The 14,004-nt window shown below is 35.4% G+C and overlaps 1 protein-coding gene across 1 annotated transcript in view; it reads right to left on the reverse strand.

Annotated features, from left to right (window-relative positions):
* The window catches only part of MPP7 (MAGUK p55 scaffold protein 7), a 268,281-nt gene that overhangs the window by 195,679 nt on the left and 58,598 nt on the right, over positions 1 to 14,004 (reverse strand). Inside the window, exon 2 of the mRNA XM_020990515.2 lies at positions 12,703 to 12,859. Coding sequence (XP_020846174.1) covers positions 12,703 to 12,739 — 37 coding nt within the window. The 5' untranslated portion in view covers positions 12,740 to 12,859. The remainder of the gene's footprint in view (positions 1 to 12,702; positions 12,860 to 14,004) is intronic.

A 14,004-nucleotide genomic window follows, 5' to 3' on the forward strand; every position in this document is an offset into this window, starting at 1 on the left:
CATGTATGAGAGACACTGTAAAGGAAAAAATAACAAGATTTGGCAACAGATTAGATATGTGGAGTGAATACAAATGAGAAGTCCAGGGAGATAACTGAGATTGAAAGCCTGGGCAATGGGGGAAAAAAAATAGGAAGAGGAAAGGATTTGGGAGGAGAAATGAGCTTCGTTTTGGACATGTTGAGTCTAAGAATATCTATCAATGAAAAGGCAGAGGTTCTTAACCTAGAGTTCATGAATTTGATCTTTAAAACTATGTTGATTACTGTATTTCAATATACTTGATTTCCTTTGTAAATCAACATATTTTATTTTATGCATTTAAAAACATTATTCTAAGAAAACATTCATAGGCTTCACCAGTCATTTTTTTCCCCCATTTCCCATCCAGCTCCACTCTTCTGGACTGGACCCCATCATGCTCCTCAGAATCTCAACACTAGGAAAATCATCATACTTCAAGACTACATCAACCTTGATATTCACACCTCATCATTATATCATACAATCTGCCCTTCTGGTTGAAACAAAGATTTCCACCAAAAGCTTCCATTTAAAGAGGGGTCCCAGGACAGCCATCTCCTTTTTTTCCCCACTTTAAAAAGTAGCATAGGTGGTGCTGGGAATAGAGCACCGGCCCTGGACTCAGGAGTTCCTGAATTCAAATCCAGCCTCAGACACTTGATACTTAATAGCTCTGTGACCCTGGGTAAGTCACTTAACCCCAACTGCCTAACCCCGACCCCACCCTCCCAAAAAAAGAGAATAGCAATTTATAATTTGGGAAGGCAAAAGTTGAGAAAACCACAGAACAAAGTGCTGAAAATGTTTCTAATTCAGCAATTTGCCTTGTGATGCTTCTAAACACTCTCCACCAACACCCGAAACAGTAACAACAGTAACAATTCACCCTAATTAGAAGCAGTCTAGAACTCACATCTTACACCATGCAAGGATATTCAACTAAGCTAGAAGGACCTGCTTCCATTATAATCAATTGTTCTCTTCTGAAACACTGTATTACCCTCTAGGCAGGAAGTTTATTCATATGCTCTCAGATGGAATGCCTCTGAACCTATGGCAATAATAGGGAAATATTTATTATTCCTATAATGCTAGGGCAGAAGAATATTATACAGGAGAAGCAATGAAGCACTTGGAAGCCTTCAGAGCAGTAGTTCAAAGTTCTCAGGTGTCCTCTGCAACATGATGTGTCACAACAACAGATAATCAAAAGAATTAAGCCAATGTTTTCTTTCTAAATTACATCTGAAATTTTTTAAAAAAACTTTAATATATACCACTTTTCAACAGTGTAGGTTTCCCACCTGGCTGCTCTCCTTTGGACTGGACTACATCATGCCTCCTTCTTCACTATTACCTCTAATTCCACTTTTCTGCTTCTTTCATGTGTTGTCTTCCTCCATTAGATTGTCAACTCCTTGAGGGCTGGGACTTTTCTGATATTTCTATCTCCACGGTTTAATTAGCATATAGTGCCAGGCACAAAGCAGATGCTTAATATGTGTTTGTTTACTGAAAAAATAAATGTGTTATTGACCAAAGGGGATCCATGACACAAAAGGATTTAGAAACCCCAGTCTTGTGGGAGACAAGGGTCCAGGACAGAGTTGGGAAAATAACCTTAATGAAGATCTAGCAGAGGAGATGAGAAAGAACAGTCAGATAGGTAGGGGGAAAATCAGGAGAGAGCAAGTGTCACAAAAACCTAGAGAGGAAAAATAATCCAGGAGGAGAGAGTGGTACTGTATCAAAAACTGCATGTAATTGGGGGGAAAATAAAATGTTTTTTTAAAAGCGCAGAAAGGTCAAGACAGATGAGGATTGAGAAAAGGACAAGAGATCTGGCAATTAAGAAAGCACTGGTTACTTAGAAGAGAGCAGTTTCAGTTAAATGATAAGATCAGAAATCAAACTCAATGTGGTTGAGAAATGAGTGAAATGAGAAAAAATAGAATCACCACTGTTTTTCACAGGTGTTCTCAAAGAACTTAGCTATGAAAGGGAGAAGAGATATAGAATTACAGCTTATAGGGATGGCTGGATCAAGTCAATTTTTAAAGGATAGGAGAGACATAAGAATGTTTGAGGGTAGTACTTAAGGAACCAGTACACAAGGTGAAACTGAAGATCAGAGAGAAATCAGACATGACAGGAAGGACAATATTCTGGAGAAGATAAAAAGAGTATAGAATCAAGGAGACATGTGAAAAGGTTTGTATTAAGAGCCACCTCTTTATGTGAGACCAAAATGAAAAAGGAGAGTGGGGAGATGTCTGAGTGATGTGAAATGAGGGAGCTCTTGAGAAATGGTCACAAATTTTTCAACGAAGTATGAGGCAAAGCCTTCAGGTGACAGTATATGTGGAAAACAGGCTATGAGGGCCCTGAGAAGAAGCAAGTATGTTAAGTGGTAAGAATGGGATAGAAAATTAATTGGGAAGGTTAGGGATAAGGGATTATCTTGTTACAATGAGAGTCTTATTGAAATTATGTAATGTGAAGGGGGGGGGAAGATGGTGAGAGTAATCCAAGGCTGAAGTTTGATACAGAGAGATATATGATATGATATGGAGACAAGGGACTCAAGTGTAGGTGTAGAGTTGAAGTGCTTTGCCACATGGTCAAGAAGGGGAAGGTAGGGAGTACAAGTGATGGCCTGGGAAAGAACTGAGGGGTAGAAGGATTAGAGGACAATATTATAATGAATAATAGGGTTAGAAGTCATAAGGTAGAGGACAAGTTATGATCAGACAAGTGAATTTCAGAGTTTATGAATGTAGAATCAGAACATCTGTATGTGATAGATGACACGGTTATACGGTCATCTCTCCGTGTAGCTGAGGTGGAAGAGAGGAGTTGATTTTGAAAACAGAATAGATGGAGGAACTGGGAAGTTAGATATTTGATGAAGCATCAATATGTATACTGAAATTCCCTAAATCATTAAGGCAGACTCATGCAGCTTAGTCCTAGAAAGTACATATAAGAGCTACTAAGGCAGCTGTAAGTCACTTCTCCATACAGGGACTCCATTGCTTAATCTTAGCTTAAAGTAGGCCAAGTGAATTATATTTATCTCTTTTCCAATTTTAAGAAGTAGGCAAGGTACCTACTATATAATCAAACTTCCCTCATTCTTTTTGAGGCTAAGGATAAGCACATTTTTGATCTACCCTTAATGGTCTCAGGAACTACTACCTTACCATGGTGTGACTGTGCAAATTAAAAGAGAAAATATATATAAAGCACTTTGCAAACCTTAAAGCACTATATAAATGCTTGTTATTATTGTCATTATGACTATTATTAGAAAAAAGGGCTAAATACTTATTGACTGATGTAATCAATAGGACCTAGCAGTTCCTAATCTCAAACTATTCTCAAAACAGTTTGGTACTAGCAAAAAAAATAAAAATAAAGACCTCAATCAATTGAACAGATTAAGTATACAACTTATTTATAAATAAGTAAATATATCTAATACCCTAATATTTATTAAACATAAAGACCCTTATTGGGATAAGGACCTGTTATTTGACAACTCCTTGGAAAATTGGACAGCAGTGTGGAGGAAATTAGATTAAATCAATATCTCACACTTCATACAAAAAATAATCTCCAAATAGGTATATGAGGGGTGTGTGTGTGTGTGTGTGTGTGTGTGTGTGTGTATGTATATATACACACACATGCGTGTATATTATATATATATATGTATACACACACACACACATATATGTCACATCATAAACTAATTAGAGAAACATGGTGGAAAATTACCTACACATAAAGTTCATGATCAAACAAGGAATAAAGAAACTGACTGATCAATGTGGCAAAGGTAACCAAAAACAGAAAATAATAAATGTTAGAGGGGCTGTGAAAAAACAGATCAATGAACTACTGGTGGCCCTAAGAATGGATAAAACCATTCTGGAAAGCAATGTGGAATTCTACACAAAATGATACTACACAATATAAGTCCTTTGGACAGCTATACCACTGCTAGGCCTCTACTCACACAAGATCAAAGAAAAAGGAAAAGGTACTATATGTACAAAAAATATTTCTAGCAGCTCTTTTTCTGGTGGCAAAAAAATTAAAAACTAAAGGGATATTCACCAGTTGAGAATAGGCGACTAAGCTGAATGTGGTAAGAGTATTATTATACAAAACAAGGAAATAGAAGATTTTTAAAGGACATGGAAATAATTATATGAATTGATGTGATGTGAAGGAAGCAAAACCAGAATAACAATTTATAACATCAATATCATGAAAATGAACAATTTTGAGAAATTTTTTACAAACTGATGAATAAGGAAATGAGCAAAACCAGGACAACAATGTATATAATATCAACTATGTAAAAACAAATAACTCTGAAAGCCATAAGAATTATGATCAATATAATGACTGTTCATAATTCCAGTGAACCAACTGTGAAACATGTTATCAATTACAGAGGCGACAGAGTTAAGGTACAGAATATACTTTGGTATACAGCCACTGAGGATACATGTCTTCCTTGACTTTTCATACTTGTTATAAGAAATTTGTTTCTTCTTTTCCCCAATGGGGTGAAATGTGGGCAGGGGAAAAAGCAGATTTCTGCTCTTTTTTTTTTTTAAATTCAAAGGTAGAAGGGATACAGATGTGGAATGTTGCATGCACTTTATTGTTAATTTTACTTTTTAGTAAGAGTCCTCTCAAAAAGTGAGAGTAATTTGTAAATGTTTGTAATATAAAAAAACTTTTTCTTTTTTTTCAGATTAATTTATTTATTTTCAGTTTTCAACATTCACTTCCATAAGATTTTGAGTTTTAAATTTACTCCTCCTCCCTCTCCTCCCCCCTCTCCCCAAGATGGCATGCAATCTGATATAGGCTTTACATATACATTCCTATTAAACATATTTTCACATTAGTCATGTTGTAAAGAAGAATTAGGACCAATAAGAAGAACCACGAAAAGAAGAAACAAAACAAAACAGAAGAGAAAAAAAGAGCAAAGAGTATGCTTTGATCTGCATTCAGACTCCATAGTTCTTTCTCTGGATGTGGATAGAATTTTTCATCATGAGTCCTAGATCCTTGCATTGCTGAGAAGAGCTAAGTCTATCAAAGTTAGTCATTGCACAATGTGGCTGTTACTGTATACAATGTTCTCCTGGTTCTGCTCACTTCACTCAGCATCAACCCATACAAGCCTTTCTGAAGTCCACCTGCTCATCTTTTCTCATAGTACAATAGTATTCCATTACATTCACAGCCAACTTGCTCAGTCATTCTTCAATTGATGGGCATCCCCTCAATTTCCAGTTCTTTGCCACCACAGAAAAAACTGCTATAAGTATTTTTGTACATGAGGATCCTTTTCCCATTTGTATGATCTCTTTGGGATACAGCCCTAGAAGTGGTACTTCTGGGTCAAAGAGTATACACATTTTTATATCCCTTTGGGCATAGAATAAAACCTTTTTCTTAAAAAAGTATGTCAGTACTCAATTTCAAATGGAGCCCTTAGAAATTCTAGTACGGACCAATTAATTACAATGTACTCCAAAGAAAGAGAAAAAGGAACAAAAACAAATTATGCAAGGATTTAGCATTTGGACTTCACAAAATGAGAAGCTAGTTGATTCTAGCCACATCAAGTTAGAGGAATATATCAGTAATTTCTATATTCATATCTCACTAGATTTAGCAGATATTGACTGTTGACTCAGCACAAATGGGTACCAAAAAAGTATACCATCCTGCCAAAAAGTCGGTGGTTCTTTCCCAAAAGCAGTCATAATAACTCCCCCCAAAAAAAATTCCAAACAAAAAAAAATTCAAAGTCTGGAAATTAGCAAATGAATGAGAAAGCTGAAGATCCAGGCCAAAGCCACAATTGAGTCTTCTCTGCTATTAGCTGATAGGAAATTCCCACCACACAAATCACTCTAATTATCAAATCTAGGGGAGAAAAATCCCAATGACTTTTTAAAAATATGCTGGTTGCCATATAAAAATACGCCACTACTGATGTAGTATTTTTAAAGCATAGAATGAATAAAGAAGAGATACCCCATCTTATATTTTCAGTGCAAAGCCTAGTGGAAAATTATCATAGTTATGACCTGTTCTACCATCACTACTTATCTTCTACCACCTCTCACCATTTTCATCACTGTAATGCAACTCAGCTTATTCCCTCCTCTTTGTTATTGTTGTTCAGTCATTTTAGTCATGTCCAACTCTGTGTGACCTCATTTGAGGTTTTCTCAGTGAAGATAGTGTAGTGGTTTGCTGTTTCCTTCTCCAGCTCATTTTACAGAAGAGAAAACTAAGGCAAAGAAAGTGAAGTGACTTGTCCAAGATCACATTTGATACCTCCATTCTACAGTATTCTTGATTTTTTGTCCAGTCTATTTATATATTTCTAGAATGGGAACCCATTAATACCAGGAGGTATTAAATGTCTGAGGCTGGATTTGAACTCATGAAGATGAGTCTTCCTGACTCCCAGCCCAGCACTTTTAACTACTGCACCATCTAGCTGCCCTATTTCTTCCTCTACCTCAAACCAAATATCTACAACATGCTAAGCACTACAGGGAAAACAAAGAAACATAAAATTCAGACTTCATTCTTAAGGATCTCAAAAGTTAAAGACACATGGAAAAAAGAAAACTAGCAATATAAAGCATTAACAAATAAGTGCCAAATGAATGGTACAGAAAAAGGGTGGGGAACCTGTGACCTCAAGGTCACATGTGGCCGTCTAGATCCTTGGGAGCAGCCTTTTGACAGAGTCCAAGTTTTACAGAATAAATGCTTTTATTAAGGGGATTTATTCTATGAAGTTTGGATTCAGTGAAAGCACCGCACTTGAAGACCTGGAGGGCCACATGTGGCCTCGAGGCCACAGGTTCCACAACCCTGGTACAGAAAATGTTACATCAGTCTAAGGAAGAGGTCATCAAGAAAAACTTCTTTGAGAAATTGGGATTTGAGCTATAACTGGAAAAAGGAATAATATTTGAGTAAATGGAAGGCTATATATAGTAAAGGCATTGTTGAAAGGGAGAATGGAATAAGTTAAAACAGAGGAGACAATATGTAGTACGTCCAGGAGAACAACCTAGCTGGGATAAAGATTTCACATAAAGAACTAATAGGAAATAGGGATGGAACAACAGGTTGAAGTCATATTGTAGCCTACTTTCAAGAACAGGCTAAGGCATACAGAATTTCTCCCTTGGGCATTTGGTGAGTAGGGAGTAGTAGAGTACATGGAAAATACTGACAATTTTCAAACATCATAGTATCAAATTGTTTATATACATTTATTTAAACACACACACATACATATACATATAAATATTTTTTTCAAAACAGGTTAAAAATTTTTGATCCAGAATAAGTTCAGGTACCTTGTCTCCTATATGTGGAATTATATATAGCTTTTCTGGTACATAATTCTTCATTTATAGTATCCATCAGTTCTGAACACTACATTTTAAGAGGGACAACCCGATGAAGTCCAGAGAAGGGTAAAAAGTCTGGAAATTACGTCAAACAAGAGTTCAGAAAAATGAAAGTTATTTAGCTTAGAGAAGATATGATAGTTATCATTACAAAATATTTTAAAATGTACAAACCAAAAGATAGAGCACGCTCCACAAATTCAGAAACAGAATTAATGGCCTAAAGATATGAAGAGAACCTCTAACACCTAAATCTGTTCAATAATATTCAGCAACATCTCACCTTCCCTTATGAGTGCCTGGGTTCCCATTCTAGAAATATATAAATAGACTAGACAAAAATCAAGAATACTATGGAATGGAGGTATCAAACACACAATTGCTACTGAGTGTGACCACCAGATTAAAATGTAACTGGGAAATACTTAACAAAATAATTAAAAATACAACAGAACAAATAATGTTTATATATGGTTTTCTAAGTTAACATATGGCCCACAAGTGTCCTTACGTATGGTTTAGTGGTTTCCATTTCTATTTGAGTTCGACACCAAAACTGTAGAAAGCATTCATAAATTGAGTGGGAGGTTAGAAGAAGTGACTGCCAAGGTCCAATCTAACATCAAGATACAAGGTTTATTTTTCCCATCACTTTCTCAAAGCTGGCATTTTTTTTTCCTCCCCAAGTAGAGAATTCTAGAATTTTTAAGAAATCTTAGAGCTGATTTAGTTCCCTTCACTATATGACTGAGTGACAAAGTATCTATTAAGAGCTTACTATGGGTCAAGCACTGTGCTAAGCACTCAGGAAAGAAAAATAGTGAACTGCCAGTCCCTATTCTCAAGGAACATACAAAATACACAATATACTGTAAATACAAAATATATAAAAGAAAGTTCAGCTTTAGGACAGAGTGAAAGGCCCAGAGGTCTTAAAGGTTTAGTAGTGGGGGCAGACAGCAATGCCCAAGGTCTTAAGTCACATAAAGAATTCAGATAATGGTGCAAGGGACTTTAGGGCATAACGGTAGGGCAGGTGGTAAGGCCAAGAGGATTTTAGGAGACAGAAAACATGGAAAAGTTTGGTAGTCTTTCATCTCATAGGAATGAAATGAAGTTGTTGATTCCCATCTCATCTAAGTCCTGCAAGCAGTCAAGTAGCCCAGGTTAGAGGAAAATCCAAAGGGGGAGAACAATCCGAATGGGGGGAAGTCTCCCAACCAGGATGAGTTCTGGAGCAGGAGGAGGTGTAAGAGGGATAGGAGGTGAGGAAAAAAAGATAATGTGAATGAAGAAGGAAATAAAACAGTTTAAAGACTGAAAAGGTGGCTTATTTAAATACTCAGAGGTATTTAGGAGTTTATTAATTTTGGTGTTTCCTCCATTATTGCATACTACAACCATCTTGATAGGAGTGAAAGAGAATGTAAAAGCTGGCTTGAAGCTTAACATTAAAAAAAAATTAAGATCATGCATTTCCTGGCAAATGGAAGGAGAAGAAATAAAAGTAGTGTCAGATTTATATTTCTGGGCTTAAAGACCACTACTGATGGTGACTATAGCCATGAATTTCTTTTAAAAATGCTTGCTCCTTGGAAGGAAAGCTATGGCGAATCTGGACAGCATACTAAAAAGTAGAAACATCACCTTGACAACAAAGGTTCACATAATCAAAGCTGTGATTTTTCCAGTAGCAATGTGTGGCTGTGACAGGTGGACTATAAGGAAAGCTGAGCACCACAGAATCAATGCTTTTGAATTGTAGTGCTGAAGAAGACTTTTGAGAGTCCCTTGGACACCAAAGAGGTCAAGCCAGTCAATACTTAAAGAAATTAATCCAAGCTATTCACTGGAAGGCCAAATACTGAAACTATAGTTTAAATACTTTGGCCACATGATGAGAAGATGGGACTCAATGGAAAAGACCCTGATGTTGAGAAAGACTGAAGGCAAAAGGAAAAGGGGATGGCAGAAGATGACATGGATAGACAGTGTCACAGAAACACGAACTTGGACAGACTTCAAAAGACAGTGGGGGGACAGAAGGGACTTGGGGTCATGAAGAGTTAGACATGACAACAATCCTACATGACTCTTTCTAGGTCCTCTCATAAATTCACCACAAAATGTTACCTAATGTGCTGGGGGCTTTCCTCACTTTCTCAAAGTTTCCTTCATTCTCGCAACTTTACCATATCATCTTTTTCACTCTCATTTCATTGATGGCATCTTCTACTGCAATTGTCCTTCAAAAAATTTTTTATAATGTCTTATACTCTCCTCACACCCACCACGAATCTCTCCATTACACTATGGATGACACTCATTTTTAATTGCTTTGGAGCCTGTAATGTTCCATGACACAGCAACAACAACAGAATACTGTTACTAAAAAAGAGAGGTCTTTTTTAAAAAGAAATATGGATGGGGCAGCTAGGTGGCTCAGTGGATAGAGCTCCGGCCCTGAAGTCAGTTCAAATCCAGCCTCTGACCAAACACTTGACACTTAACTAGCTGTGTGACCCAAGTCACTTAACCCCAAGTGCCTAAAAAAAAAAGAAAAGAAAAAAAAGAAATATGGTATCACTGCAAGAAGTTTCCAATTTCTCAAAGGTAAAACAGCTTGCTTTCCTATTCAATTAGGGACACAAGTCATTGACTATTTGCAGTTATCAGTTAGAGATACTTAAGTGTATACTGATGGACAAAAGCTATAGGTGGTCCATCTAATTGCATATCACAGCTAATCAGGTTATAAAGAGGCTTAAATTCTAAGCTAAGGACTTTGGACTTTATTTTTAAACAATGGAGAGTAACTGAAAGTTTCTGAGCATGAGAGTGACATGATTAAAAATGTCTATCAAGAAGTTAATTCTGGTGGGAAAGATTAGAGAAGAGGGAGTCAAGATGTAAAGAAAGTGTTTGAAGCTATTGTGGCACTCCAACAAAGAAGTCATAGACTAAGCAGGTATCAGAGATTATGGAGGTGTATTGTGGAGGAGAAATATTCAAGAACTATTGCTGAGGCATAATTAAAAATATTTATAATGATGGCACCTGCCATCCCCTCAAGTATACAGATTTGAACAAATTTTGATTCTTTCCCCATAATCACCTACACCCATCCACTGTTTTATGGATTGTTGACCATACCACCACCATATTTCCGACACCTCTTTTCTCCCCACTAACCCTAACACCCGTTTCCTTTATTATCCAATATATTTTATTTCATATATTTAAATATATCTGCAACCAGTTCCATAGGCTTAACTAGACTGCCAAAAGGGTACATGACACAAAAATTGTTGAGAATCTCTGTCCAGAGTGAAAGTTATGAAACCTTGTACCAGTATTGTTGAAGAGAGGTAGTGGGAAGAGAAATCTGAGAGATGAGGTTAGGGTAGTGCCCAAGCTGTTGCCCTTATAGCAATATTAGGAAACATTTGGACATTGCTGTAATTACTACCAAATTATATTTTTTTCATCATAAGACACCTACAAAAGTAGGAAAACAACCTATAATCAAAAAATCCATACCTAAAGATACCACTCAACAGGTCAATCCTGTCTTTTGGAATTAGAATTCTATCCTATTATTAAAGCAGTAAAATAATTTTTACTTCCTATATCTCATAAGCAAGTCTGGAGCAAGAACCAGACTCCATAGTCAAGTTAAGAAGCATTTGTTAAGCATTTATTATGTGCCAAGCATAGTGCTAAGTGCTGGGGTTATATAAACACAAGCAAAAAGAAAAATAGTCCCTGCACTCAAGGAGCTTACACTCCAACAGAGAAAGACAATACATAAAATGGAGTTGAAAATGGAGGGGAGGAGTGTTGTGACAAGTCCACATGGGAAGGCTGCTGAAGCATGGTGACCAAATACAGAGAATGAAGTGTAGCTGATCTGGACCATTCCTCAAAATGGAGGTTGTAAGAGGAACTCACCAATGGGAGTACTAGTTGGGCTCCATTTTAATAATGACCTAAAAGTTATTTTTAAGTAGTAAGAGTGCATACTCAACTACAAGAATGAATTCCTTGGTTGCATAATGAGATATAAAACTGATTTTCATTACAAACTTGTGTTGTGGTTCAATCAATCAAATATTTTCAAAAATGCAATGGAATTTGCTTATCCATTACACTACTAAACCAAAATGTGAATAAAAGGAATACTAAAAGGACAGGGAATTTCAGAAGAGAGCTAACTCCTGGGGTCAAATGTATCTGAGATACTACAAATGAATTTTTATAATATTTAAACTGACAGCCATAATTCCAGCAAAATCCTTACCTGACCCACAAGACCTTCAACAGAATAGCTATTCAAATTGAAAGAAAAAAAAATAGGCCAAGAATAGAAGAAAGGCAACAAAGCATTTTTTAAAAAGCAAATAACAATGCAGATATTATTAAAAAGATTAATGCCAAAAACACAATAACATTAAATGGGGGGCGAGAGGGGTGCAACTGAGATGTAAAGTTATTAACTTTCCATTCTAAAATAGTTACCTCAGTTGTTTGGTAAAAGGACTAAAATGTATATTCAACACGAGGCAGACAAAAAGCACAGCCAGTACTAATTCCACCCAGCTAAATACATGTCATTATTCATAAAGGCAAGACAGGAGGCAGATGGCTCAGAGTAAGTCATCATCACTTTTTAAAAAATATGTATACACTAGTGACAATGGATCAGTGACATTTGTGTATGAAGGACATACACAAACTCAGAATTCATTCTTAAAGATAATTTTCAACATAAGCTTATCTTGCTAAAAGCAAGTATAAAAAGTTTTACCAAAGATTAATAGAAAGGTAGTATTGCTTTACTAAAATTTAACGCTTGGTCCACTACTGATTTCTTCTATATAAAAAGAAAGCTGCTAAATTATAGTATTAAAAAAAACAAAACTAAACTAACCTGCCAAATTTAGAGGACAAAGTAAAAAACTTCCCAACTGTAATATATTTTTAAAATTTCATTAAAGATATGAATGGAAATTACAAAAAATTACAAGCTAAAAGCATTTTGGTCCACAAACCTATCTTTAGTGCTTTTGTTTTTGTTTTGTTTTGTTTTTTACAAATCTAACAATTTAATGTTTATCTAACGTTAAATAATCTAAATGCTTATCTACATAAACGATATTCTTTATTACAGAGTTATCAATTCTTATAGCGAAGGTTCACATACCTGTGTCACTTCCAGATCCTGCTGATAAAGCTGGCATGATTTATTCTGCAGTTTCTACCAAAATGATGAAATTCTTTCCACTTGCAAAGAAGTAATTTCAGTTAAATCGCTTGTGGCTACGTTGTCTAAAAATAATCTTCCAATTTGTAAGTCTTCCCTAGAAGGGACAGAAACAGATTTTGTAAAATCTAAAGAGTATAAAACCATGTAGTAAAAATTCTTATTTCAAATTAACAGAATGAAGGGATCACAATTCACGAGAAATGCTGTCTTAGTGACAACATTCAACTGAGACGTTTTTTGACTGACATTAGATTTTTCAAATTTAAAAGCAAAATATGAAAGCCCTTTCCTTAATAAAAAAAAATACCCTTAAATTAAATTAAAATTTTAAGTATTTTCCTGCAGGGGAAGGGCAGAAGCAAGTAGTTAGGAGCTGATGAAAGTAGTTGGATGTGAGACACTTCAGGGAGGGATGAGGGCTAGATGAAAAATTTGAATGAATTCTTTGACCAAATGCTAAAATACTATTGTAAAAATGTCTTTCCTTCAGTTACCATGAATCCCAAAAGGTCACATTTCTAGAAGCAGAAGAGACAGAAAATAGAGTCAGTGGCCTACACTTAATTTTTTAAAATTTGTACCCTTTTTATATAACTAATAAGTTATTAAGTTGAAGATTTGTTTAACTTATGTTAAACTTAACTTATTGCTACACCCTCCCTTAACATTTAAAGCATTTAAAATGAGTAGATTAAATTATAAACTATACTTTTAAAGTAACTTAGAAAACCATTTGTACAGAGTGTCCTAAAAGTCTCAGTGCTGGCTTAAAACTGCATTAAGACTTTTGAGACACTCTGTATTATAAATTTCATTATTATCATTTATATAACCACTACAAAAGTAGCTTAAATATATAATTTTAAATTATGACATACATCCAAAAGTTTTCACATAAAAAGAATGAAAAGGAAGTTTTAAAGATTCTAAATTAAGACTGACAGTGACCTAACACTTAAGAGTTACCAGGTGGTTCAAATTAAATCATCGTGTCCCAATAATGGATCACACAAAACTTTTATATTTACAAAAAATCAGACAGGCAACTGGTGTGTGTGTGTGTGTGTGTGTGTACACACTTAAATATTCTTGTCATATTTATTACAATATTCAAATTGCTTTCTCTTCTATCAGTAGAGTTCACATTAAAAGTTTATTTTCAATATAAGTTTATATTACTAAAAGCAGATAAAAAAAGTTTTTACACAAAAGATTAATACAAATGTGGTATAAACATTT

The sequence above is a fragment of the Phascolarctos cinereus genome, unplaced genomic scaffold (assembly GCF_003287225.1).
Source record: "Phascolarctos cinereus isolate Bilbo 61053 unplaced genomic scaffold, phaCin_HiC Scaffold_1;HRSCAF=81, whole genome shotgun sequence".
Taxonomy (NCBI): domain Eukaryota; kingdom Metazoa; phylum Chordata; class Mammalia; order Diprotodontia; family Phascolarctidae; genus Phascolarctos; species Phascolarctos cinereus.